The sequence below is a fragment of the Netta rufina genome (assembly GCF_964035555.1).
Source record: "Netta rufina genome assembly, chromosome: 4".
Taxonomy (NCBI): Eukaryota; Metazoa; Chordata; class Aves; order Anseriformes; family Anatidae; genus Netta; species Netta rufina.
The window spans coordinates 71040981-71068152 of NC_140127.1; the positions used below are offsets into that span (position 1 = coordinate 71040981).

Sequence of the window (27172 nt, forward strand, 5' to 3'; positions counted from 1 at the left end):
GAACAATTCTGTTGTGCAACACAACAGGTCCATCGCAGCTCCCAGATTCTTTGTCGATGTTTTTAAACAAACACTAGTAAAGCACACGGACAAGCAACAAGGCACTCTTTGCAAAGGCTAAGTTCTGGGACACAGCGGCACAGACACACAGCTCTTCTTGTTAACTCACCTCGAGCAAGACTGAGGAGACACAGACCAGAAGACACAGACCTGTTCCTGCCTCCTTAAGGAGACCCATCGTTGAATTTACGGCCAGTGCTAAAACCCAGTCTGAAATCTTCTCATCCACATTAACTTCAGGAACCTGTGGCATGGTCATTGTTAAGATGGATTAAGATGTGTTCCCTCCTTCCAGGTACCAGAGATGTAATTCCAATGACAGGTACCAAAAAGGCACAGAAGAAAGGAGACGGACTGAAGAACCAGCCTGAGATCTCCAGTGTCTGGGATCGCACTGAAACTTTAAGCTAGCTCCGTAAAACATGTAAGAACCTTAATAAGCGAGGCAAAACAAATGACAAACTGAGACAAATGCATAAATAGAAAGTGGTTTCATCAGTTTATTGCTTTTAGCAACCCGAACTTTGCTGCCATTTCACATATGGTCGTGTCTGTGCAGGAATACTCAATGCCATAAACACTACAACAAAAAACAATGTTTTATCACGAGCCATACAACTGGTGGGAAAACAATCTAACCCCACATGGACATCATTTGAGAATCTGACAATAAATACATCGTATCTCCAAAAAGCTACTGGCATTTACATTAATCAACTGATTATTTTTCAAGTTACTGAATAAAGCAAAACTGGTGAGGGATCAAGTGCTCTGAAACGCATGCTTCTGGTGTATTCAAGACATCTTCCCAACGCACACGTTCTGAACTCTTCCATAATTTCATTAATGCCTAAATAAAATTAAGGTACTTTGTTTCCAGTTTAAATACCAGGAGAAAATAATTAGCACATTTCAATATATTAACTAAAAGACCATCTGTATAAAACTCTTCACACATGAAATATTTTAAATTAAACAATATAATTATTATACTTACAGGAAAACAAACTAGAAATTTATTGCTAGTACAAAAATTAATGTGTTTTGAGGAGGAGAAGTTAGATTAATATTATTGCTATAAACACAAACAGTGCCAGAGACAAGAATCTGATTTTCATATTTGCTTATCATCCACAACTGGCTTTCAAGGACACGCAGGTACATGGGACTTGGGAAAGTTGAGGTCCACAACTTCTTTCAGAATTCTGCTTTACGGTCTGATGTCATTTTATTGCCTTTCAGTGTAACGGCCAGAACCAGTCTGCTGCTCCTGTGGCCTAACGTTATCGTTCATTAGATCTCCTCTCCATAGAGAAAATAACCCCTGAAAAATCAGCAACCACCATGATCTTGCTTTCCCTCATTAGCTGCTTGAATATTTTAAACTCAATACTGCTCTTAGGTTAGCCCATAGCAAAAATAAAGAAGTGGGAATGTTCACTATGTGGAGAGTCCGTATCAATAGTTCAATGCCAAACTTTGATCAATTTTGAAAAGATTGAAAGCTAAAAAGCTTTCAGTCCTCCCCAAAAAAGCATTTTTCACATCCAGTGGATTGCGTAACAATGCTACTCATTGCAAACCATCACCCCTGCTACTCCGCTGGTAACAGAACCAAAAGGAACTACACCTGCTCGTAGGTCTGCACGGTCCAGTTTCTTTGCAATGCACTGATTTCCAGTCACAAGAGCGTATATTCACATCGGCTGCTTTTTTTTGTTGTTTAGAAAAGCATGGTGCTTTCAATGGCCATTTAGCTTGCTGCTAGGTCGTATTTTCTCACCGTGATTTTGTGATTTTCCTCTTACACGCACTCAGCTAGTTGCTGACTTACAAGCAGATCTGGAAAAACTAACAGTTCAGCCTCTCCATTCAATTACACAGTCAACACTGGAGTTCACACGGGTTATCATCAGTGTAAACTATTAAGATTACAATAGCTGTAATTAATTACTAAAGGATTGTGAAGTAAATCAATAGAAATTTTAGCCTAGTCATAGATTGTATTATTGCTAAATGAAAGGTTTATACAAACTGGTGTTTTATGGACCTAGCAATTCTCAAGTCACTCAAAAAAAAGAGGTATTAAAGCCACTTCTTTAATCAGGGTGGCTGAAATCTGGTGCAAATTAAGTATTTAGGATATTTAGAAATAATTGTCTAGGTCTGAAAGAACGGAAATGTCCAAGACCAGGTTCAGGTGAAAGCCTTCTACTAGTTACATCACCTTACAACACGCCCTGGGATCCAAACATGCCTCATGATAAAGCAAGATTCTAACTCGACACATTAATGCACCAATGATTTTAACATCAAGCGTGAACGCTAGAGTACTTACTAGACAGTTGTTGCCAAAACAGTTCCTTTTCCTTTGCCCCCACATTCCTCCTTCCAAAAGGAAATATTAGCACAAAAACAAAGGAATATTTATATTTGAAGGAGAAACAAAATGGTCAAGTTGCAAGTGAGAGACTTGAGAAGCACACGCCTTGCTTTTCTTTTGAAAAGGAGTCATACAGCAGGAGCTGGATCCACAGCGACAGTAGTTCAATGGAAGAGAATTACTGTATGCTGTCAGACAACTCAGGCTAGCATCGTGCATACCTTATACATCTGAAAACAACAACTCTTCCACAACTTAAAACATTAAATATTTTAAATGGATCTCTTTGAACTCCACGTTGTATTTACATAGCTATCCACAATAACGTGCAAAAAGTAAAATTCAACATCAAAATAAAGTCCAACAAATTGAATTTGACATTAAAAAAGGCAGCAGAGGTTCCGAGTCCATTTTGTACATACTTTAAAGAGCTACTGAGGACAGTGAAAAAGTTGTTCCAATGAAGCTTCTGGGATTTATCAAATCCAATCGTTGGGCACATCTACCACTAGCTGTCTTTACTGCAGAATTCACAATGTATCCCACCAGTGAGGTCTTTAATAACTTTTTCTTTGACCAGTTTTCGCAGTAATTTTGTTTCGCCTGTCACATTGTGCATAGTTTGTCTGTTCATGGCAGCCATGCAGAGGTTGTTGTAATAGTGCAAAGGAGTGCTGGGCTGATCGAGGTCATATCCAAATCCTGCTATGCTCACTTCATCACATAAATGTGTTGCTAGAATAACCGCCATGACCCCAATCGTGGGTACATTCTAAAAAGCAGGGAGGGGAAAAAGAAAAAAAAAGCCTGTTGAATTCAAATGGCTTCACATATTCTCCTTTACCAGTTCCATAACACTTCACAGTATTTAATACATTTGACTACTCCCTCTACTCACTTAAAAGTTAATAGCAATTAAAATTATAATCGGTTAAAATTAAAAAATAAGTAAGGATCAAGTGAAACTAAACATTTCAGGGCCAAATATCGATACAATTTGAGTAACTGCCTTTAGCAGTAATTTTGGCTTTCAATGCTACATTTTTTTACTGTGAACTGAAGGCAAGACACCCTATTACTAAGTAAATTTAAACTGCAAGTAAGCTCTTGCTCCAAACACTCAACCAACTGACAGGCAGTTACAACTTGGCATTGCCCAATATGTGCTTGCTTCAGTCTCGGACAACAAGCACTCCAGCAGTAATCTTCAGGAAATTACTTTTCACGGAACAGCCTTTGAATGCGAGTATACTTGGATACACATAGAAAATAAATAGCTCGGTATATTACATTATTTAGATAAATAAACATTCCAAGAGGTGAAAATCCTTCAAAACATTTGTGCAGCGCGTTACCATTAACAGCCTTCCCGCAAAGTAAAGCTGCTATTGTTATGCAGCACTTCTCATAGCTCAAGAGAACTACTGATGTCCAATTTGTCAAACAGTTGAAATTTAAGAAAAATGCAGTGCTTAATTAAATTGGGCAATTCATCACTGCTCAAGCTCAGGACACAGCAGGAGGATATAGCAGTAGTTCACTGCGGTGCTGCTAAGCAGGAGGGCGTACGCAGCAATTCCCATATTCTGAAGCACCTGCCAGAGGGAAGCTTGCTTTACACTTCTCAGGCTTTCCCCACTGCTGGAGACAAATCTGACTGCAGGTGATCTCTAGGATTCTGTTAAGGATTCTGTTAAGGATTGCCTTAACAGGGCTGCTCTGAACACACCAGTCAGTCAGAAGTCTGTTCTGAATATTTAACACCAGCCAAAATGATGTGTGAGTGAACACCCTACTGGAGTGAATTTGGGTCTTGCTGCTCTGTAAAGCAGGACATCTCATGTCAGCGTGCACAGGCATAGGGCCTCATCTGGAAAAGGTGAACTGAAATCCTGACTTAATTTTTCACAAATAGAGAAAATGCAAGTCTTCTGAGAGAGTTAATTTCCCATTACTTCAGACCAGCTGACATCCTGCAGAAGAACTATACTGAAAGAACCACCAAAACCTTTTTTCAGTTTCTTATTTTATTCTTTTATACAGTTTCTCTCCTAAAATGAAACTTCTTACCTTATCCCAACCCCAGAATATTGATCGAGGCTTGGGGAATTGTAAAATGTCCAGAGCTGTCTCTTTAACTATGACTGGATTCAGAATCCGAAACTGTTTTGATGTAAAAGGAATTTTCTTAGCAACCTCCTTCCAAAAGAAAAGTCGTATCCACAGAGACTAAGAGAAAGAAAAAAAAAATAGTTGACCAAACGGAAACTCTGACACTATCAAGTGTACAGCAGACATGATACATGAGTTATAGAATTCGCTACTGATACTGAGAAACTCAGGAAACAGCTTAGAGCTGATTTTGTTCTGAAATACCAGCATCCTGTTCAAGCAATTGGACTAGAAGAGGAAAAACCTTCAAAGCGTTTGGAATGGCAGAGGGTAGCAGGGGGAAAGTTTGCTTATTCTGAATGTTTGACTGAACCTGGTGTTTAATCAGCCAACATATCCACCAGCTCCTCTGGGTTCTCCAGACCCTCCCCAGCACAACCGAGCAGCAGCAGTATTTGAAGAAATGGGAAAGGGAATCAGCTTTCCACAAACATTAACCAGGTCATTCTGAAGCGAGCGCTGGACTTAAAACAATTGCTCGGGCTTTGAAGTGAACAGCTGTTGTTTGACAACATCCACCTAGTGATGAATGTACCACTTCAGAAGAGGATTTACACTAGACTCAGCAAACTAGTCTCTGATCTCCTGCCATGTGCAGTCAATGAGATGCATACGAATGAAAAAAAAACACACACACCTCGCTCAGGCTCATTTTACAAATCCCTCCGCATAACACGTAACACTACACGTCTGATAGAACTGACATGGCTGCAGCATAGGCCTGTGTTTTATAAATCTTATAAACAGGTTTTTTTCCTTCTACAAGGTGTAACTCCACAGCAGCTTAAACTGATGGAGTTTGTAAGAAATGTACTTTGCTGTGGTCCCATGTTTCTACCTGAGCTCTGAACGCTTCAGTAAAGTACCAGTGCCTGCACAGGAAGCTGACCAACTGAAAGCCTAATCTTTGAAACAATAAGTAAAAACATTCAGCTTCCAGAGCACTTCCCAAAACTGGCTCTCTGTAACAGCAAAAACACCAGAACACAGAAAAAGGTGGGAATGGACAGACACTGATGGGGACAGCACAGAGACGTGGCAGTCTGGTCCAGTCTTTTGATTAAGTTCTGCAGAATCCCATTTCTTTATGCTCCTTTCCAGCACAAATATAAAAATAGCGTTTAGTCATCTACAGCACATGAACAGTAGGAAGGAGAGAGCTTGGGTAAAGATGAGCATGCCAAGCCTAACAGAGCAGGACAAGGAGACTGGGACCAGACACCAGAAGACCAGTATGGGGATAGACAGGGATTTTCCTTTTCTCCTCTTCAATTGTGTATTTATATAATATTGATATATTAATACCCCAGTTCTGCTCCTAAGACATGCAACTCAATAGAAGGTACCTTTTTCATAAAACATATACTTGAACTCCTTGACAGAGGATGTCGTAGATGCCAAAAAGCAACCATATTTTCAATTCCCCAAAAACAGATTTTAATTCAAAAAGGTGCCCTTGTACTAGTCATTCTTGAGAAACAAATCTTTCAAATATGAAAAAGCCAGACAGCTTGTACAACGAGAGAGGGATTCAACTCAAGTTAGAAAGTTGCTGGTTGGCAAAATGACCATGTTCCTGCAGGACCAACAGGACAGACCAACATTGTCTTGTCCCTGGTAAAAAATCACTATATAGCAGCAACTCTAGAATTTGCACTCAGGAATATCTCCTCTATACAAAACGTACCCTGATTATTCAAAACAAGGCGATATCCCTGGACTAAAGTAGTAGTGGACAGTCATGGTCAATATTAAACAGGCCTTCCATATGCCTTCATGTCATAAAAAAATAAAAATAAGTCACAGAATTAAAAAGGGAACTTGGAGTACCTAAACTGTTATGCATCATATTGTTCAGAAATTGGACAGCCTTCCTTCTCAATCTATCTCAAAAAATGTAGAGCAGTTGTTTCCAATCTGTGGACAGAAAACCCTAGCTAGGGGTTTTCAGCTTATGGAAACTACCTGCCTGCAAACTGAAAGAAGCAAAAACCACCAGTTTAAATAGTTTGGAAATGCAGAGCTCTTCTATCAGTTCCTTAGGAGTATCTGTACTTCTGTAAACATTCAGTGAGAAATGAGTAATTTCTAATTCTGGAAGACCACAGACAAATGTGACAACTGCAGTTTTTCAGTTAGTTACACATTAACTGCAAGCATACCACTGAAGGAGCATGGACTTAAATGGTTAAAAATGTGGGACTAGCAGCCAGCAACCTCAGGCTCTGCAGATTCAAAGAAGTCACTGAAACCTAAGGTGAAATTAGTTCTACTTTATTAAACACTCAATATGTCATGTAGCTGAGTGTCTGAAATCTACCAGTATCAGTGGAAAAAACTGTTGCTGTCAGCATGTGGCTTAACCCAAGTGCTGTTACCAACTATAACTAGGAGACATAACTAAAAAAAAAGTTACATAAAAAATCCCCAGTATGATAAACCAGGAAATAGGGCATCAGTCAACTTCTTAAGCATTAGACAACAAGAACTGAACAGCAAGATCATATAGGTACATGGCACTGCCACTTTACATACCAAGGTTTCATTTTTTACCATTGCTTGTAGCCAATTGAAATCAACACTTTTAAACAAAACAGCCACAAATAAGCTAGCAGGAGGATACTCGAGTTCAGAAAGCGGGGCTCCTTCTGGGTAAGTCATCCGTATCGTCGTTTTGTTACCAACGTGATCTGTGTATCCTTGGACTGGCGCATCATTTAGCCTAACAAAAAAAGATTGAGAGAAACTGTATTTAATAAGCAGTGTGCAACCTCATTAAAACATCAGACACTAAGCAAAAAACTTGTATTTGGCCCGCAGATTATTTTTAACAGAGCAGAGTACAATGTTTTCTCAGTATCTCCATGTTCCTCACCTCTCACACTCATCCATCTCCTATCTTTGAGGAGAAGCCAGTTCTATTTCTGGGTTAGCTGGCAAAAGTGCAAAACTTCAAAAGAAAGAACTTGAATAGAAAAGCGACTCAGAAGAGCATTGCAGAATTTCACATTCACTGCCTTGTGCCAACTGAGAATCTTAACAGAAGGGAAAGAAAACACACAGGCAGTTTCCTGTATTCTTTTGTTTACACACACACACGAGTATTATATACAGCAAAGGCACACAAATTATCCCTTCACAAACACACAGGGCAAAGTAACACATCCTGTGGGTTTGCATCATTCCAGCTCACAAAAAAATAAATCAGAAGCAAGCACACTGCTTACAAGAACAGTGTCACCCAGCTCCATCAGTTCTGCAGAACAGAAGAAACTTTTTCTGTATCAACAGGAAAGCCACTTTCAAGCAGCCAGCCCTAATTTCAAAGAACAACTAATGAAAGTTCTTTGCCCCTCTCCATGTCATGGTTTGTTCACCTTTACATAAGAGGTATTGACTTGCCGTACCCATTTTTCCCTTTGTAAAAGGGATAAGACTTGCTTTACAAAGCTACTTATGAGTGCTTACATTACAAATTTATGATTTCACATGATTCAAAATACTAAGAACAGCTCCAACAGTAAAATTCAGAAAGCACAAATACAGACCATATTCTGGACTTTAGCAAATACAGGTAATCATAGAAACCATGCACTGTTCCTGTAAACATAAGGGAAGATAAGCAGCATGCTCTGCAGTGTGTAAGCAAGCTGTATACTGAAACACTAATGCATTTTTATTGTGCTTAAAACAGCTGTTAAAAAAATCAAATAAGCTTCCCAAACAAACAAGTCTTTAGGACTCCTTTCTGTCTCAGAAAGCTTAAATATATGAATAAATAAAAACACTACTGCTTATTTCTCTAAGATCTCATTGGTTTCTTCTTCAGTTGTGCCTGTACTTTTTGGTATCTGAAGTCCACAAATCATTACACTGAATTCCTGCCTTGTGAAGACAATGTTACTCTGCTCTTAAGACTTTGAATTCTATCAATTCACAAGTAAATTTCAAAAAAGCACTTTCAGAAATAGTCTGATGTATTGCATAAAAAGTTGGAGATATTTTCCCCTCAAAAAGCAACATCGGTTCATAAAGTAACGCTGAAGTAGTCTGAAGCCTGAAATAGAAAATACATACCTTATAACAATATCAAACTGATTCAGTAAGTGGCCTAGCTCTGATCCATAAAGAATTCCACCACTGCCAACAACAACACAACGTTTACAGTGTTTTGACTTCAAATCTTGTGGCAAATCATGCTCAGGTAAGAGTTCGAGGAGCTTTTTAAGCTTATCAAAGAACCTGTGAAATCCAAAGGGAGGTCCGTATTTAAATAAAGCTTCATCTTCATCTATGTTTTTTCCTACAAAGGGAGATATGTCCATGCTGTATTTCTCCGCAAATAACTTTCCCATTTCTGTTTTCACGTAAGAAGGTCGGCACTGTTCCTGCAGCACAGCACTGGCATATTGTTGTGCTCTCTAAAAGAAAACAAACATGATTTCTGTTAGGAAAGCTAACTTCAGGAACAGAAAAAGCCCTGTTAGAGCAACCCGCCAGGTGACAACCAGCAGTTAAGTGAACGCTGGGTTTTGTAAAGAAAACAAACATGGAAATACAAAACATTTTAAAGCAGCACAAGGTCAAAACCTGCAAGTGAATGTCTCTCCATTTAAATCTGGATAGGAGGTGTTTGTTGTTTTTTTTTCGTTTGTTTTTTTTTTTTTACTAGGCTAATTTATTCTTTAGAAAAGCGGGAAGTGAAAATGCTACCTTTTTTCAAGAAAGACCTGCCCCAAAAGCTGCTGGAGAATGCCTGTGCTGTTACTTACAAAGAAAAATTAAAATTACCTTCTCCCATCTAATTCAGCAGTGAGACAGCAAGAGGAATTCTACTCCACTGCTCAACTGCATGACCCAAATTCTGCCTGTCACAGGTTTTTACCAGAGACATACCAGCTGGTTAGAAGTTGTGTCAAACGGCAGGTTGGATTTGCTTACTAATCAGAATAAAGCAATGCTTCTTCCAGAAGTATTGCTAATGGTATTGCTAATGACTAAACCACAACTCGAAGAACGCAAGGGGGATGGGGAGCGGGGGAGTTTCAGGTCTTCTTTCAAAGACATGTCACCAAAATTAAAGGCTGTGGTTACAAACTCCATAAAAAATACTGAGCTGTAAGATAAACCACAAAAATCGGTCTCATTAAAAAGAGTTAATCATACACATTTTTCAGAAATGGGGGCAAACTGGTATCTAAAGCAAGGAAGAAGAGAAATAGCAAAGATTATTTTTAGTCACTTAAAATAATCCTTTTGCATATCTTCTTCCCCGATGTAATTCTGCTTATCTTTCCTCCACTTTAATCAAAACAAGCAAAAAAAACCTACATTAGGCAAACACACAGGTCAGAAAAAGATTCAAATCTAGTGCTAACGCAGTTCCCCTTTTATACTGCTACAGAAGGGGAAGTGTGTATCTGGGTGCACAAAGGGTGGCATAGGAAGCAAGCTGTTTATGTATTTTATTTAAATAAAGAGATCAATCTGCAGAACTACCTCTGCCACAACAGGCTCTGCAAATCTGGGCATAAACACCCAACTTCTTCCTGGGCACACAGTCTTTTAGGCTTGCTTCAATTAGGGTTGTAGTTGTTTGGGAGCAAGAACGTGTTACTGAGAAAAGAAGTCAAATGAAATGCAAAGGGAAGGCAAGGTGAACCTGTAAAAAGCCTTCTGAAGGAGGTGGGGAAGGAAGGATGCTCATACAGGGATGCTGAGATATTAAATCAGGGCTTCTGCTATATGAAAGTAGTGTTTGAGGTCTGAATGTAAAACATTCAAACACAGAAAAGTAACAATTCTAAGCCAAAGTACTGCATTGTAAAGAGCAAGCAGGTTACGCAGCAAAGGCAGAGAAGTGTCAGCAAGAACACTAAGAACGCTTTATTGGCTTCTGTTATGAAAGCTTAAAAGACACATGCAAAACTGCAGCAGATGTGCTACCTTAAATTAATAAGTAAATGCACAAAAGCTGCACCCTCCTGCACGTTAGACTTGTGATTCCAAAAACATCTGAGCAGCTACAAGGTAAAGCAGACTGGGGAACTGGCTTGGGTAAAAACCACCTCTTGGTTGAATGTGTTGGGTCTGATTTTAAAGAAGCGTTACTTTCCATTTGCATTAGTTTCCTGATCACGAGCTTTGCACCGACACCGCAGAAAGGTAACAAGCAAGGAGCAGAGGAGGCAGCTCCCTGAAGCTGAGCATCAGCTGAAAGCTGGCCTGACATTGGTCTCCCTTGGGGCTGTTCCCTCTGGGCAGCACTCACCTGGTGGCAGCCAGGCAACACCTCTGCTCCCACTGGGGCCAGGAGGGCCCAGCGCTGAGGAGCTGTGCCCAAAGCCTCCCCGTGGGGAGCCCAGCTGCAGGTGCCTTTGTGGCTGACCCAGTTCCCAGGGGACTGGAACAACCCGACAGGCTCGCTGCTTTTTGCTTTTCTGGTCTTACACAGTAACCGTGTTAGGAAGGCGTGGCTATTTCATACATTAATTTTTAACAGACACACAGTTGGATCATTTCACCCTTAAAAATCTCATTTCCTTTTGCACTTCCACAGGAAGCAGAAAACAGACAAACAACAGAAAAAAAAAAAAAAAAAAAACAGTTCTACACCGTGAAGAAAATATGAACAAATTATATTTTCCCCTCACAGGATGATCTCAGCATTCAAGTCCTTTGTTACAAACCCTTATAACGCTCACACTGAGGACTAACAAAACCTTTTTGTTTTAACCAAGCAGAAAATACCAAAAAATACCAACCCTTACACGATCGAGGTCCACATACGGTGTTTTTGTTCTGTCACATTCTTCAGGGTAAAAATGTAACTTGAGGATATAAAGGAAGCACCCTCCAACCACAAACAGTACGAGAAGTCTAGAAACAAACAAGTTCATATAGGGGTTAGGAGAAGGGGAAAACAGCAACCCTCTAACTCCTAAATAGTATTTTTAAACAATTTCAAGACAGTTGAAGAATTTCAAATGAATATTTGCATTTGATTCAAACCAAGATAACTGATGGTTTTGTTTCCTCCAAGTCTTTCACAACTCTTAAGAGCCACTTGCAGGGAAGTATGAAAATATACAGATGCTTTGATAAGAAAACCATTGCATACTGATTTTACATATTCCTATACCTGCATCATATATTTTAAATGCATCCCTGATGGATCCAAACACTTCTGATCATATAAAGAAATCATAAAGTGACTTTTCCTACTGTAAAGAAAACACTATTTTGAAATACGCATTTCCATGCAAGTTGTGTGCTTTAGTTTGCTTAAAATAAAAAAAAAAAAAAAGAACCTCAAATTGCAAGGTTTTCAGATAACCACCACTCACAAACAAAATTTCAACTCTCCAGCAGGCCAGACCACAGAATTTAGATGCTCGGGTTTATGCTAAGAAGCCTAATATAACTCTTTTTTTCTTCTGCACGTTTTGGGGCTATAGCTTATCTCACTCAGTTTCAAAAGGTTATCTGCATTTTTGATCTACTCATTTCTCATTACTAAGGAATCTCGCTGTTGACTCAGTGTTGACTCATGTGACTTCCAAACTGATTTGCAAAAATTACATCATTATTTGGTTAGACTGTGGTTGTCGCTCAGGTATATAGTTTGAGATTTATCATTGATTTTCATTTAAAATTATTTCCTATGGTTGCCAGAGGACTTCGTTTAAATGTTCTAAAAAAAATACGTAAGCTATAAAGCATTCGGTGCTTCCTGAAACTCAGTCAGACAAAATCTAAATGTATATGCAGGTTCCCAAGATTTTAGGGAGGGAAACAAAAAAAGCTTGTATAGATAAATAAACCCACTAAACCTCACTGGCCTTCATTTTCCCCAATTATCAGACCATGCAAAGGGCTTAACATTGTTACTTATTTGGATCCAAAAAAAGACCGGAAGCATTTGAGAGCAAAATACTGGGATCTCACACCAGCTAAGGAAAATATGTGTAATACTACAAGAGAGTCGAGGCTCCTCCAAGTGTTTTAGGCACCCCAACAAAAGCTGGGTGCCTAAGCCTCCATTCGGGTCCTGGGGTAATCCCATACCTTGATTTTTGCATCCTTTTTGTAACTGCTCAAGCTAGGGGGAGAGCAACTGCCTCTATATTACCACTGCAATGACACTTACTTGGGAGTACCTTTTAAAAACCAGATTGGTCTTCTCATCTTCATGTGCAACTACCTTACACCATTGCACAGGAGGCGAACGATCACTTTTCAGCTTTACAGAGTTAGTGTCACTCAGCATTGCTGTAAAAAAAAAAAAAAAAAAAAAAAAAAGAGAAAAAAAGGTTTTATCATGACTTTTTCTGAATGAAGAAAAAAGTTCAAAGGACACTCAAATGTTCAAATGACTCAACTTGCCCCGTCCGCCAGCAAAGACTGTGATTCTTTCTTTCTGTGCATGTCAGGAATACTGAATCACTCCCAACATCCTTATGATCAGGAACATACTCATTTTGGATGCAGTGCCAGGAAATGATTCTAAAAATATGTAAATGTTTCTATGTATAAGTCTAATAACTGCAACTCTTGTCAGACACTTGTTTGATCTCAGTCAAACACCATTTCACTTGAGCATTCATTACAATCCAGACAGAAAAATCTGCGTAGTATGCTTAGGGTTATTTAGGACGCCTGAATCAAGATGTCCAAGTACTGTGACACCCTGCAGGCTTCAAGTGTGCTCCCAGCACACAAAACCTGCGTGCACCATCCCATCCCCAGAACTGGAACCCACAGCTCCAATCGATTTCCCAAGGTTAATTGAACCTAGACTCACAGAATATCCTGAGTTGGAAGGGACCCACTACGATTGTCAAATCCAACTCCTGGCTGCACACAGGACCACCCAGCAATCAGCCCTTGTGTCTGAGAGCATTGTCCAAACACTTCTTGAACTGCGTCAGGCTCAGTGCCATCACCACTGCCCTGAGGAGCCTGTCCCAGTGCCCGACCACCCTCTGGGTGCAGAACCTTTCCCTAACCCCCAACCTGACCCTCCCCTGTCCCAGCTCCATGCCGTTCCCTCGGGTCCTGTCGCTGTCCCCAGAGAGCAGAGCTCAGCGCCTACCCCTCCACTACCTGTGAGGGAGCTGCAGGCTGCCATGAGGCCTCCCCTCAGCCTGCCAGTGATTGCCCAGCTCTCCAATCCATTGATCTCTCTCTTACCACTAGTCTGACCTCTTCAGAAGCCCCAGCAACACAGTCAGCAACTTCAGCAGCAAGCACCAGAAGGGACATGCAGAAAACTCTGCCTGGAGGGCAGCAGGACTGGGAGGCTACACAGCATCCCTGCACAGATGGGCAAGTCACTCACCGAGTGCTAACAAGAAGCAACCTCACCACTTGGCAGGAAGGAGACAGTTTGTAAGCTCCCACAAGTTTCTATCGGCATGCTCCGATTCTGATTTTGGAAAGAAAAAACGCAGGCTGGCTCACCAACTTCTCACAGGTTGCTGCCATTAATCTAAGATGGGAGCAAAACCGGAAAGTTAAGTCTAACTACACAAGTCAGCTGTCTTTGTACTGACCAGAAAGGGGCACAGACAAGGTTTTTAGGGCCTTACTGACCTCCCAAAGCAGCTGCCTTTGATCAGCCATCCACAGGACAAACAGCCTGATCCCCTGCAGCAGAGCTCAGCCCTACTCACTGCCTTTGATCTCGGCGCTTAAGGCTCCCTGCTCTGCCCTGCAAGGACATTCACACTCCTGCTCTCTTGCCAACAACTGTCACAGGGAAGTTTTTTTTTTTATTGGAAAAAATCAGGTCTAAGAGAAGGCTTTTATCTAGAGGCAATTCCCAATTCTCTTTTCGTCCCCATATAAAGTAAAATGAGGTGGGGCAATTGCCCGTTCAATTTAGCCTGCGCTGCCACTCTGAACCTCTGTCTATTCGAACAGCCACCCAATGTTCTCAGACACCAGGATGAAGGAGCTGGTGAGATGGACAGGTCCCCTCCTCCAGTCCAACCCACTAAAATCTAGTTCAGCAGATGACACGAGGGCTTCCACACCGCCACACATCGCTTCTCAGTAACGAATCCAGGATTCACCACAGGTCTGAAGCCACAAACGGCAGCAGCGGGGCAGAGATCAGTGCCAGCACCTTCCATCCTTTGAAGAGCAGACAACGGTTAAGTGATGCTCTCTAGAGCCACCTGCAAGCAGTCACATACCACAAAACAGCTTAAAAAGAAGCCTTTTTTTTTTTTTTCAGCAGAAAATTTCACCACTCACCTCTAACGTAACAATATTGAAATAACCAAGCTGCCTAAGAACCTCAAAGTACCCACCTAGCTCTGTTTCTCAATGCCACAGACTCTCTGACCTGTCACAAGCATTTGCAGACCTTTGTAACAGAGCAGCAATACCTTACTCAAACCAACACTCCAGCAGGTCTGAAAGCACTGAACAAACAGGTCAGTATCATCATGCTTGCCTTGGAACAAGGCAAACCAAAACCCAAGGGTTAAGCAATGGCCAAAGTCCCCCAGAATGCTAGAAATTAAGCTGGAAATCAATTCCAGCTCTCACAGCACCTACAAGGACACAAGGCTGCAGGTCACAGGGAATTGATCAAGGGAATCAATCAATCGAGCAATATCTTGTCTCCTCTGACTGCATCTACACAACTGAAAAAAAATCAGCACAGGGGAGGAAAAATGGGTGTTGACACCACCAGGTACCTACAAATCCATTTTGCTCTCAGCAAACCTATCAAGCCCACGTAGGTAGAGACTTATCAATTCATGATGGACCCAGCAGCTTTATACCCACATGTCCTGGAGACCAGCTGTCACACGGAAATCATGCTGCCAGCACGCACTGGGAGCAGCCCCAGCTCACGGCCAGCATGGTCCCACACGGTGCAAGAGGCGAGCAGCGATCAGAGCCTGCTGCAGAGCGGAAGGAGAGCACGAGCAAAGGCTTGCAGAACACGTGCGAAGTCCAGGATTGCTCCACGCACACGGAGCCGGGTCACGGCGGAGACTGGCTGGGAGTAGCACGAGCAAGGGGCACTCAGTGCTGTTTGACGAGAGGGAAGCAGGTCGCTCCCTGACACGGATGGCTTTACAGCACCGACGTGATCACCCGGTGCTGCACGTACAATAAAACAATAATTCCATCTGGTGCTTCCACAGACGCAGCTGGGGCAAAGTATAAAAAAAAGGGAGCCTTGCTTTGAAAAAAAAAAAAAAGCTGATTAAAAAAGCAGGTAATGAGCTTCAGCAATTCGAACTACGGAACAATGTAATAATTATCTCTTGGATAAGCAATATAAAGAGGAGCTTTGGTCATAGTCCATAGGAAGCTAGAGCAGAGCATTCTGCATGGAACAGCTACTGCCAGACCAGGTAGGGGAGGATCCTGCTGGGAAGAAAGTATTGCAGCAACACATCAAGCGATGCAGGGACTTCTGGCCCTAGTACCAGCAGAATTTATGAAGGAATACGCTCCAGATTAAGCACACGTTATCCAGCAGTTTGAATCAAACCCATAAAGTTTTACGGCTTGAAATACGAGGGTAGGATGAAAGCCTTGCTGCCTTTGCTTTGTTCAGTGCAGATTTTTATTTGTTTGCAGATCAGTCTTCCTGACCCCAGGCCCCAGGTTTCGGTGCAATTTGACGGCAATGCTTGTGAAAACCCATGCGATGTATATAAAACGTGGTACTGCCTAATGTAACAACATGCTCCTGCAGCACAGAACGCCACGGCCAGTCTCCTCTGCAGCATAAATCATCAAAAAGCAGTCTGCGAGCAGTCAGCTTTCAAGAATTTCCACAGATGAGAACCTCCTGCTACAGCACTGCACTGAGAGCTCCTCCAAGAGACGCAGGTTTCACAAAGCCTTTCAAAACAAAGAAACGGGGAGGCTGCAGAGATCTGAAAGAGAAGGAACCGAAGAGGTGGAAAGCAGTGAAGACAGAAGGGGATTAGCGAGGAATGCAAGGCTGCTATGAATGGGTACCATCAGTCTTCCCTGCCTCTGAGCAAAAAATTCCAGTTCACCTCACTCATCCTGGATGTGCAAGAAGAAAGCGAGCTTATTAACAAGGAAACAGAGAATTTCATTAATCATCTCGGCACAGGCTCTTTGAGTCCAACTCTTAGTATTTAGCATACTCAGTATTTTTATTTAGTCTGTTTATATGACAAATAATGTCAGTTTTCATTTCATCTGCAACAGTCTGCTTCAGGCTGACTTTAGTCAGTTCTGTTTACTTAAGACGATCCCTTTGCTGATGAAATAAAAATATACATATCTATATCCAGTACAGTGATTTATTATTTCTTTTTCGTTACAAATTGTTTGGAGTTCGATCCTGCACTCTGAACTGAGTCAATAAGGCAAGGCTTCCCCACGGGCACATCATGCCTGCCTGATCTGGTGGCCTTCTGTGGTAGAGGGACTTTATCAGCCCACAAGAGAAGACCGACTGATGGCATCTACCTGGACTTCTGTAAGGCCTCTGGCACAGTCCCATACAACAACCTACTAATCCCTAAATTAGAAAGAGATTGATTTGAAGGGTGGTCCATCCAGTGGATAAGGAATTGGCTCAATGGCACACAGAGTGGTTCCACGTCCAGGTGGAGGTTGGTGACAAGCGGTGTCCCTCAGGGGGCTGTCCTGGGACCGGTGCTTTTCGGTATCTTCATCAATGACACAGAAAATGGGACTGAGGGAACCCGCAACACATCTGCAGAGGGCACCAAGCTGAGCTGATACCCCAGAAGGATGAGGTGCCATCCAAAGGGACCTGGACAGGCTGGAGAAGTGGGCCCTTGTGAACCAAATGAGGTTCAACAAGTCCAAGGGCAAGGTGCTGCACCTGGGGGGGGCAATCCCAGGCTGGGAAAAGAACTCATGGAGAGTAGCCCTGCAGAGAAGGACTCAGGGGTTGTGGTGGATGATAGAACAAAGGGGAATGGTCTTAAACAGAAAAAGGATAGATGTCGATTAGACATTAGAAAGAAGTTATTCACTGTAAGGGGAGTGAGACGCAGGAACAGGCTGCCCAGAGGAGCTGTGGATGCCCCATCCCTGGAGGTGCTCAAAAGCCCACGCTGGATGGGGCCTCGGGCAGCCTCAGCTGGTGGGAAGTGTCCTAATAAGTCTTCAAGTTTACGGAGAAAACCAGTTAAGTTGGCAGTTTATAAATCAAGAAAGTGCCAAGCAGCTATGCCTGCAGCACATATATTCAGATGTTGCTGTTTGCATTTAAACACCACCATGCCCCTTCAGAAAGGGACAGGGCAACATTTGCTTTGAGAGCCCTGAGTGTCTCAATTTGCTTACAAAAGACGCCTCAGTAGTAACGCTGCCTTACAATCACATTTTGCATTGACATTCCCATAGCTACCCATTGTGGTGTAATTAGTGAAGACTCGAGGGACTTAAATTTGCTTTTCATCTACTGAACTTAAGTGATCCCTGCAAAGCTGCTGTGAAAGCTAAATTGTCCATCAGTAGGAACACACTCCAAAGCTTTTTGTGGTGTTATTCTTTTCACCATAATTTACTTTTGTCTCATTGTTATTCTTAAGTAGACAAGATTTCCACACTTAGAGTATTTCAGAAGCAATTAATTTAAGTCTTTGGGACTTAAAGCCTTTTTATGTGGGAATGCTAAGCAACAAAAAGCAGCCTGTGCCGAGTTGCGCCCAACCACTGCCACACCCTGAACAATTGCATTTGGTTATGTGGAGCACCTGGATATACCCGAGGACAAAGGGAAGGACTCTCAGCCCCGCTGTTCAAGCGCTACCAGCTGGGTTACAAGGCATGGAGACAGAACCAGAGCAGCCTGTAGACAAGTGCAGGAGGCACACTTACATCCCTCACCATCCTCTTGTTAAGGACCCTGAGCTGTAACCCCAGGCAGTGGATGCAGTTTCCACTTCCCTCCCTCACCTGTCCAATTCAAGGACATTCCTCTGTCTCCCCACACGCTTACTGTTAGGCGGTAACTCCACTCCTGCAGGAACATATCCATCCAACCTCAGCAAGTACCTGCACATGGACAGATATCAGCAACCTGCAACTGCACACGGGATATCCCGAGTTGGAAGGGACCCACAAGGATCATTGAGTCCATGAGAAAGCTGCCCTAGGCAGAAGGACAAGAGATATCTTCTGTTTTACAGCTGTATAGCATCTAGCTCAACATTAACTACACCTAAAGCTTGTGGGAGTTGAAAATACAAATCAATATTCTCTCTCCCGGTACTACCAGGAATAGAAACAGCAAACTTTGAGTCATCCACAAGACAGTCTATCTCAAGGTCTTGGTGCACAGCTTTTGAAGTTCATGTAAGAACACTGGAAAGTTGCAGTATAAAGTCCAGGGCAAATGAAGGAAGACACACCCTACATAAAGTGATCACTAGTCAAGAGCAATAGGGCTTGAACAGGCAGTAAATCAGGTGGTAAAACTAACACAAAACACCCCAGAAGCACCTGCTTATTTCATGTCTCCTTCTCTAAATCAGATATGCACAAATTACTTTAGAAACATGCTTCTATAAAAAGTAAATGATAAAATGAAACTTATTTGGTTTTAAGCAACATTTGTGTTTCAGAAAACAATGGTGAAATGTAAAAGGAACAGGTGTTTGTACACAGAAGAAACTCTAACAAGATGTTCTTCACTGAGATGCTGCACACATTATCACTGATGAATTCTGCATGCTCTGTTCAAGGCTGGTTGTTGGAATTGTGTCTTGCTTTTTTAAACACAGACATATTCCAAAAATTCACACAAAGGGTTAGAAGAGTACCTTTAAGGAAACTTTAATCACTTACAGATTGTTTCCTGGGACAGATTTGAGGAAAACAGACAAAAATTAGGGGACAACTACACCACTAACCTCTGTGACTGCTTGCCAGGGTTGTGCCCATGGAACAGATCACACATTTTGTCTGTCTTCCTTACTGACCAAACGGCTGAGATATTATATTAATCTTGAAAGCCTTAATGAAGAGCAATAGGCAAATAGCACGTTATTAAGTAACAAAAGAAAAGTTACTTTGGTAAAATTTATAGTTAGGATAAATTTTGTTTGCTTCTTCTGTGCAGTACTAAAACCCAGAGATCAAAGAAAAAAAGATCTAAAAAAAAAAAAAGTAAAACAATCCACAAGGGAAAATTATTAACTGGATAGTAGTTTGTGGTTTGCCTTTTTCTTCTTCTTCTTTTGAGATGTACAAAATGTTTAAGAGCCATCTGTTAAGCAGAGCCTCTCAGCTGAAAATAGCACCTAAGAAATTAAAAATTTTTAAAAAGAAAAGAAGATTAAAAAGTCAGTAGATACATTTAAAAAAAAAGTTGAAATTATACAGATTTCAGAAAACTTGGAAAGCGCTCACAGTTCCATGCCACATCCTCCAAACCTGCTGAGCTCACTGTAGTGGACAAAACAGACTTGACTTGGGGAATTTCTACTTAGCTGAATTTATTTCTAATTAATGCAACTTCTAACCACAGACTCAAACATTGAGGGGGGGAAAAAATGATTAACCCATGAGTAAACACCTCTCTCCTCTTTTTCCCAGACTTCCTTGTCTCCATTCGCCCTTTTTTTTTTTCTTTTTGCCCCAGGCTGCGCACAGATCCCATCCCAACTCCTCTGGGGAGGCAACGGGCAGTGCAGGAGTTGGGGACCATGTCCCCCAGAGCATCTCCTGCCCCTCATGGCTTCTGCTTGCTCTTGAAAATGCCTGAGCAAGGTCACTATCACCTCTTCCGACCAGAGGTTTTGACACCTGTGGGTTATTTACACAGGTTTCCAAATAAGCTGGCGAACACCGTGGCCCACCCAGGCTCTCTCTGCTACGAGACCCCATCATTTATGCTCAACGTGCTCTCCCTCCCCGGTCTCCTGCATCAATCTGTGACTCCCTCAGAGCCTTCCTTTGCTTTCAAACTTCATCTCTTGACTGGAAAGAGTACACCAGTATGAAAGAAATTTTGCAAATAAGCTCTGTCCTGTTTAAAAGAAATCATTACAAACAACCTTCTCTTTTAATCGACAGTGGATGAAGCCCTCTCTCAACAATATTCAGGGAGGAGAAAGATGATGCAAAGAATAAAAAGAGTTGAAGCCAAGTCACGCTCCTACCTTACAACTGCAATAAAGTAGACTATTTTTATCCACCCAAAACACTGGGTTTTTCTTAAATATAAAACCAGTTTGGAACTGGTAACCAACCAGCCTAGAACAACAGACGAGCATTCTGCAGCACGAGAAACTCCAGAAACTGCACCCTGGTGAAGGACTGCCTTTCTTTCCAACAGCAGCTGCAGAACTGAATCCAAATTTTTAAGCCAAATCTCAAACACAGGTTTTAAAAGCCAGTTGAAGAGTTGCCCAGATGCTGAAATTGGATCTCAAACCTACACAATTGAAGTCAAAATCCTTTTATCTGAATGGGCCCACTTGTCCAGAGTAACAAAATACACAGGAAAGAGTGGGGAATGAAAAGAAACAGACAATTTGTTCTAAAGGAACTGTTTCCGACTGGGAAATCTCTTTCTGTAACACGTTGAAGTTTTGAATATCTTCCTTAAGACTCTTTTTTTCCAGCAGCACATGACAATAATCCCTTAAAACCAGAAGCATGAGGAAAAATTCCTGAGATATTAAAGATCTGAGGCAGACTTATCAGGGACTTGCAGCAGCGTGAAAGGCTGTTGGGTTACAATCTGTAGCAATGGACTAACTATTGGATGTTTATCTTCAAATAATCCTCTGATCATCACCTTACCACTTCTTAGCAGAAATGGTCATAAATAAGAAGAGAGTAGTCTAAGAGCTGTTGCAATTCCTTCCCAGAGGAGGGAAAAAATGGAACTAAAGGTACAAAATTGGAGACTTCTGTCAAGTATTTCTTCTGTTGCCACTATATACACCCCACAGTAACGTGGGTACTTTAACATACCGGGACATTTGATAAACCTTATGAGCTTAGTACATATTACTACTGAATGGTACAAAGAATGAGTATTTGACAGACATGCCTCTTCTGATGAGCAGTAGAGTCCGTTGCTGCAGCTAATTTAATAAAGTCAGTAGAAACAATACTTCCTTGATGGCAGAGAGAAGTTTAGCCTGTAATACGGTTATAAGCACCTACAACAGACATTGATTACATTACTGTATAATGCGTCTTACCAAATGAACTTTGAATGTTAAGGCTTTTTAATCAGACAATAGAAAGTAAAAAAACGATGTACCCTGTGCAAGCTCAAATTCATTTGGTCAAAATCTGTCTTCTCAGAAAGCCCGAATGCAGTAATGTATCCTACACGTGTGGACAGAATCGGCAAAAAAAGCAAAAGGAGGAGTCAAGGAAAACTTCAGGGCAGTTAGCAGGCACTGCCAGGGACAGGTTCACAGGCAGGAGTTTTTGTTTTGCCTGAAGCCAAGAAAACCAGCAAGAAGCAAGAGCAACTCGGAGGCAACATCATTTTTCTCTCCTTGCATTTTCTTCTAATTGTTTAATGGCAGATTCCTACATCCTCTTTGCAACATCAGCCACAACTAGCTCATGAAATCATTACTAAGCTGAAATTATTGGGTCTATTTGCCCAGTCCTTCCCTCTAGGAAGGATATACATAGTTACGCTACGATTTGCTCTTAACTTTGGGTCAGCCAGACCTCAACACGCAAAAATTTGTTCCAGCTCAAATCCGGTTCAATTATGGACACTATCAGAGATATTCAGAGGCTAACACCTCCCGAAAGAATGCTTCCTTCCAGCAGCATTCCCAGGAAGCTTTCTAGATATTAAGAGCTTCGGTTAAAATAACGTTATGGGCAAAGACATTCAAAACAGGGCTCACCCTCACAGTTTCACTCGTGCCTTGGCACCCTCTCCTCTAGTCAAGTGCTCCAAACTTCTCTAAGCCTTGCTGTGAAACCTTCCTCAGGTACTCCGAAGTGAACGACAGCAAATATCTCCAACACAAGCACAAGAATTATCATCTAGATGTCCTTGCAACGCTTATGGAGGCAACCGGTGCTCTGTGACAGAAGAAAACTGCCTGAATTTGGAATTTTTCTGACTCTCAAATGAGCTCCACAAAAGGACAGCGTTCCAGCCGAGCAGGAACCAACAGGTGAGTCAAAGAATTGCTGTTGTGAACAGCGTGGTATTAAAAAGATAGATTTCTTCCCTGCAAAGGAAACTTTTGAGCCTCCCCCTCCCTTTTTTAATTCAAACAAAATTTAAAAAAATGAAGCTAGCAGATGCCGGTTTTTCTTTGTATAAGTTACCAGTGTAAGAAACGGTAGCCTGTCTGCACAGGATGTTCTGAACCCGAGGTCAGGCGCTCCTCTGAACTCGAGCCGAAGCAGGGGAACATGCACGAGGAGCAAAGCGCGGCGTCCCCAGCCAGCACTCAGCCACCCCTCCCAGGCACATCTCGCACGCTCCTTTCTGCCACATGTTCTCCTCTCCAAACCACAAGCCCTGCATCCGTGCGAGCACCCGTTGGTGCTTTGTGGATGAACTCAGCAGCCCGGAGGGGAGGAAGAGAGCACGGCACATCAGCACGGCACCCACCCCTAGCCGGGCAAGTTCATCTCGCACAGTGGAAGGTATTTCTGAGCCCCTGCGAGGAAGCCAAAACAAACGAGATCTTTCCCCTTACATGGGAAGCTTGGAGAATAAATCATCCCTAGAAGAAACGGTCAGAAAAGACAGGGCATAGCATTAATCTTTACTGGGCTAAGGAAACATGCCAGCAGACTTCCACGGCCAAGATGTTTCGTATTACATCTGAATTATGCAGCAGAATAGCACCGAACAACTAGTAATTATGGAGCAATGTTAATGGTACAGCAGCATTTTTACCACAGTATCATTTGACACCCTAAGAGTTCATGGCAAAACTCACACTTGAGGCTATACAAGCAGAAGAGTCCACGCCAGACGTGTCCCGTGAAGAAAAGCCTTAAAATTCATTACAATATAGCAAAAAATGTTGCTAGAATCAATTTTGGTGGCTAACTTCTGAAGTCAAACCTTCAGGACTTAACAGGTTGCAGAGCAAGCAGGAAATGATGAGCTGCTCCCAAAGAGAACCAAGGGCTTGACTTTTTTTAGCTCCACGCAACAAGTTGCAATTTCACCCTGAGACACACCAAGCACATAAACACCACAGAGGAAAACAAACAGGAGGAGAACGTCAGCACACAGGAAAAAGTGGTCGTAAATATATATGAACTAGGAGCACAGGACTCCTGGGCAGCAGAGGAATAATTTTCCTTTAGTCCTATGGGAAGGCAAGAGCCTACGAGACGTTCTAAGAAAGTCCTTAATAATTCATGAATGACCTCACGAGAGAGTTGCCTGCAGCAGGGGAGACGTCTCTGTCATCAGGTCCTTCATCTGAATTAGCGCTGTGCGGTTTCAAGGCATCAGGTGCTTTAAGCTGTTGTGTTTGATCAAGTTTTGTCCAGACTCGCCTGTAACGTGAAAATTACTCCACGACAAATTTGAAGTATCGGTTGAGTCTTGTTCAATAACTTTGCCTTGATCAAAGCTCAAGACCTTCTGAAGTTTTCCAGGATTTCTTCCTCAAGCAAAACAACCTTCACATCAAATACCAGAGCTCTGCAGCAACCTTAGCACTTAACAGCCCTTTCCACATCTCTCATCTCCAGATACCCGTAAAACAAACAAAATTAAACATTTTTGCCTGTTTCCCTCGCTGAAAGGAAGTTGCTGCTACCACACTCTCTTTTCCTACATCCTGCCCCTAAATGTCTGTCAACCATTTGGCTCATTTAATCACGCTCCACAGAAGGACAGAGGTTACATCCCCAGCAGCTCCAGGAAACCACAGCCCAGGTGAGCCCATTCCTCACCAGCCCAAAGGAAGCGGCCAAGGCACCAAACCATTCTCACACGCTCTAACTCCTCAGCTGCATTTTGACCTTTCCATGAAATTCCCTGAGTTTGCTGCCTCAGCAGAGGGGTCGGCAGACAGCTCAAGGTTTCCTGGCGCTTGAGCTGGAAGGGAGATAGCAACCTTGCTGCAGCAGAACGGGCGGACGGAGGGAGTAACACACGGTCTGTGGGGAACCGGTGCACACGTCTAAGCCAGGCGCTTGCATCTGAACCGTAAGCTGGGTTTAAAAATCCACATCCACTTTAGACACGTAAACATAAATCCACACAGGAGCATTTACCTTGAAAAGCCGTCTTCAGGACAAAAAGAAATACATATCTGTATTTTCCCTTGATCTCCGTGTTACAGCAAAGCCAGCAGTGGGAAAGCCATTTACCCCCACCGATTTTATGAACATTTCCCATTCATTTCCATAACTAAAGAGAGACGTAAGATAAACAGCTCTCCTCCATCACCCTTATATTTCGATCTTATCTACCAAAAATAGAAAGAAACGATCCAACTCAGCACGAGAACTCCTCTCCCTGAGCAGCGCCGGAGAAGACAGGAAGGTTTTGGCAGCCGCACCAGAAATAATTGCTGGTTTGCCTCCCGATCGCTCCAGCACAGAGAGAAAAAAAAAAAAAAATGAAAATCACCCGCAAAAACACCATGGCAAGCCACAGGCAAGCAGAAGCCTACACGTTTTATTTCGGCAGAATGGCTCCGAACAGCCCCAGCCGCATTCCTGGCGCTGGGAAGAGGCCCGAAAAAGCCGGGGAATACCTGCATCGCCGCAGCCTTCCCTGGGGCCAGCTCTCCGAAGCCAGGGCTGCCGTGGGGCCAGCTTTAAATAGGGGCAGGGAAGGGGGATGAGACAGGGAAGGGGCTGAAATAGGGGCAGGGATAGGGGCAGGAGGGAGGGAGGGAAGGGGGCGGCGGCGCGGCGCTGCCAGGCCTCTCCTCTCCCTGCCCTGACCCTCCCCAGCAGGGCCCCGCACCTGGCGTGGTGGAGGCGACCCCACCCTCAAAATTAATAAAAAATAAATAAAAATAAAAATTTAATATAAAAACAGCACGGAGAGATCGGAGCCTTCACGCCTCGCCGGGCAGCGCCTGTGAGGGGAAAGCAGCCCGCTGAGGGAAAAGCCCCCCTCCTCTGTAAGGGGAAAAGCCCCCGTTCTGAGGAAAAAAAGCGCTTTTCTGAGGAAAAAACACCCCCTTCTGAAGGAGTAAGCCCCTCTCTGAGGTAAAAAAAGCCCTTTTCTGAGGGAAAAACACCCCCTTCTGAAGAAATAAGCCCCTCCGTGAGGGGAAAAGCCCCCGTTCTGAGGAAAAAAAGCCCTTCTCTGAGGGAAAAACACCCCTTTATGAAGGAATAAGCCCCTCTCTGAGGGAATAAACCCTCTCTGTGAGGGAACAACCCCCCCTCTCTGACAGAAAACGCCCCTTCTGAGGGAAAAGCCCCCCTCTCCGACCCAACAACCCGCCCCTCCTTCCCGCGCAGCGCCCCAATCCTCCCCCCAACCCCTCCAACCCTCTTGATTTCCCCCGAAACCAACCCCTTTCGCCGCCCTCACCCACCTGCGCTGGGCTCGGCCCGGGCGCCCTGCCTCCGCATCGGGGCGGGCGGCGCGGCCCCGCCGCAGGTAACGGCCCCGGCGGGGGCAGCGGCGGCGGCGGCAGCGGCACGTGGCGGAGCGCAGCCAATGGGCCCCGCACCGCGGGCCGAGGGGCGGGCGGAGGCGGCCGGCGGCGGGGCCTGCGCGCTGCGGCCCTGAGGGGAGCTCTCCGCCCCTGACGGGGGAGCCCTCCGCCGTCTCACCCCCCCCCACCCCTTGAGGAGGGGATGGTTATGCTGGGTTTGCTGTCGTTTTGAGGGTTTTTTCTTCCGATTTCTGCTCTTTTAGGAAAGAATAAAATGAGAAAAGCGCGCGTGTGGGTGGGTTTTGTGTGTTTTATCTCGCCCTCGCGGCGCTGCGTGCCGGCAGAGGACAGCAGCGCCCGGGGCTGGCTCCCCGCTCTTTTCCCTCCCCTTTGTTTCACAGAATCGCAGAATTTCTAGGTTGGAAGAGACCTCAAGATCATCGAGTCCAACCTCTGAGCTAACACTAACAGTCCTCCACTAAACCATATCCCTAAGCTCTACATCTAAACGTCTTTTAAAGACCTCCAGGGATGGGGACTCCACCACTTCCCTGGGCAGCCCGTTCCAATGCCTCACAACCCTTTCGGTAAAGTTCTTCGTTTTTTCACACAGAATCACAGAATTTCTAGGTTCTCTGCAACGTTTTCAGCCTCAGCCGAGGCGAACTCGAGAGATCCACCACCGAAAAGCATGAAATTTTAATTGCTTTTTTTCGGCTCCCTAATCCCCGTGCCTCGGGTGCGGGGAGGTTTTCAGCCCTGCCCCTGCAGTTGCTAGGGATTTTTATTATTATTATTTTTCAACAACAGCCGCATAAACCCTGCCAACAGGCAGCGTGAAAATGCACCCGAGTTCGTGGCACATCGCAGGCATCCAGCGGGTGCTGAACCTACAGGAGAGGGGAAGGCACCTTGCAGCCCCATCTGATGTTACCATGGCACTATCAGTAACTGAAACACAAGGAAAAACAATAAATAAATAAAT

At 43.3% G+C, this 27172-nt stretch overlaps 1 protein-coding gene across 4 annotated transcripts; it reads right to left on the reverse strand.

Moving 5' to 3' along the window:
* Positions 1–582: 582 nt before the first annotated feature.
* ST3GAL5 (ST3 beta-galactoside alpha-2,3-sialyltransferase 5) lies at positions 583–26253 on the reverse strand. 4 transcript variants are annotated; one of them, XM_084286585.1, is made up of 7 exons: positions 26125–26253; positions 12765–12886; positions 11386–11494; positions 8693–9036; positions 7151–7337; positions 4514–4672; positions 583–3215 (listed from the first exon to the last, which is right to left on the reverse strand). In XM_084286585.1, exons 2-7 carry the CDS (start codon positions 12806–12808, stop codon positions 2952–2954), a joined length of 1107 nt encoding a protein of 368 aa, XP_084142711.1. In that variant the 5' UTR covers positions 12809–12886; positions 26125–26253; the 3' UTR covers positions 583–2951. The 4 variants fall into 4 exon arrangements, with proteins under 4 accessions (XP_084142711.1, XP_084142710.1, XP_084142709.1 ...); XM_084286584.1 differs by having other exon boundaries at positions 11380–11494; XM_084286583.1 differs by having other exon boundaries at positions 11380–11494; positions 12775–12886; positions 26125–26247.
* Positions 26254–27172: the final 919 nt, after the last annotated feature.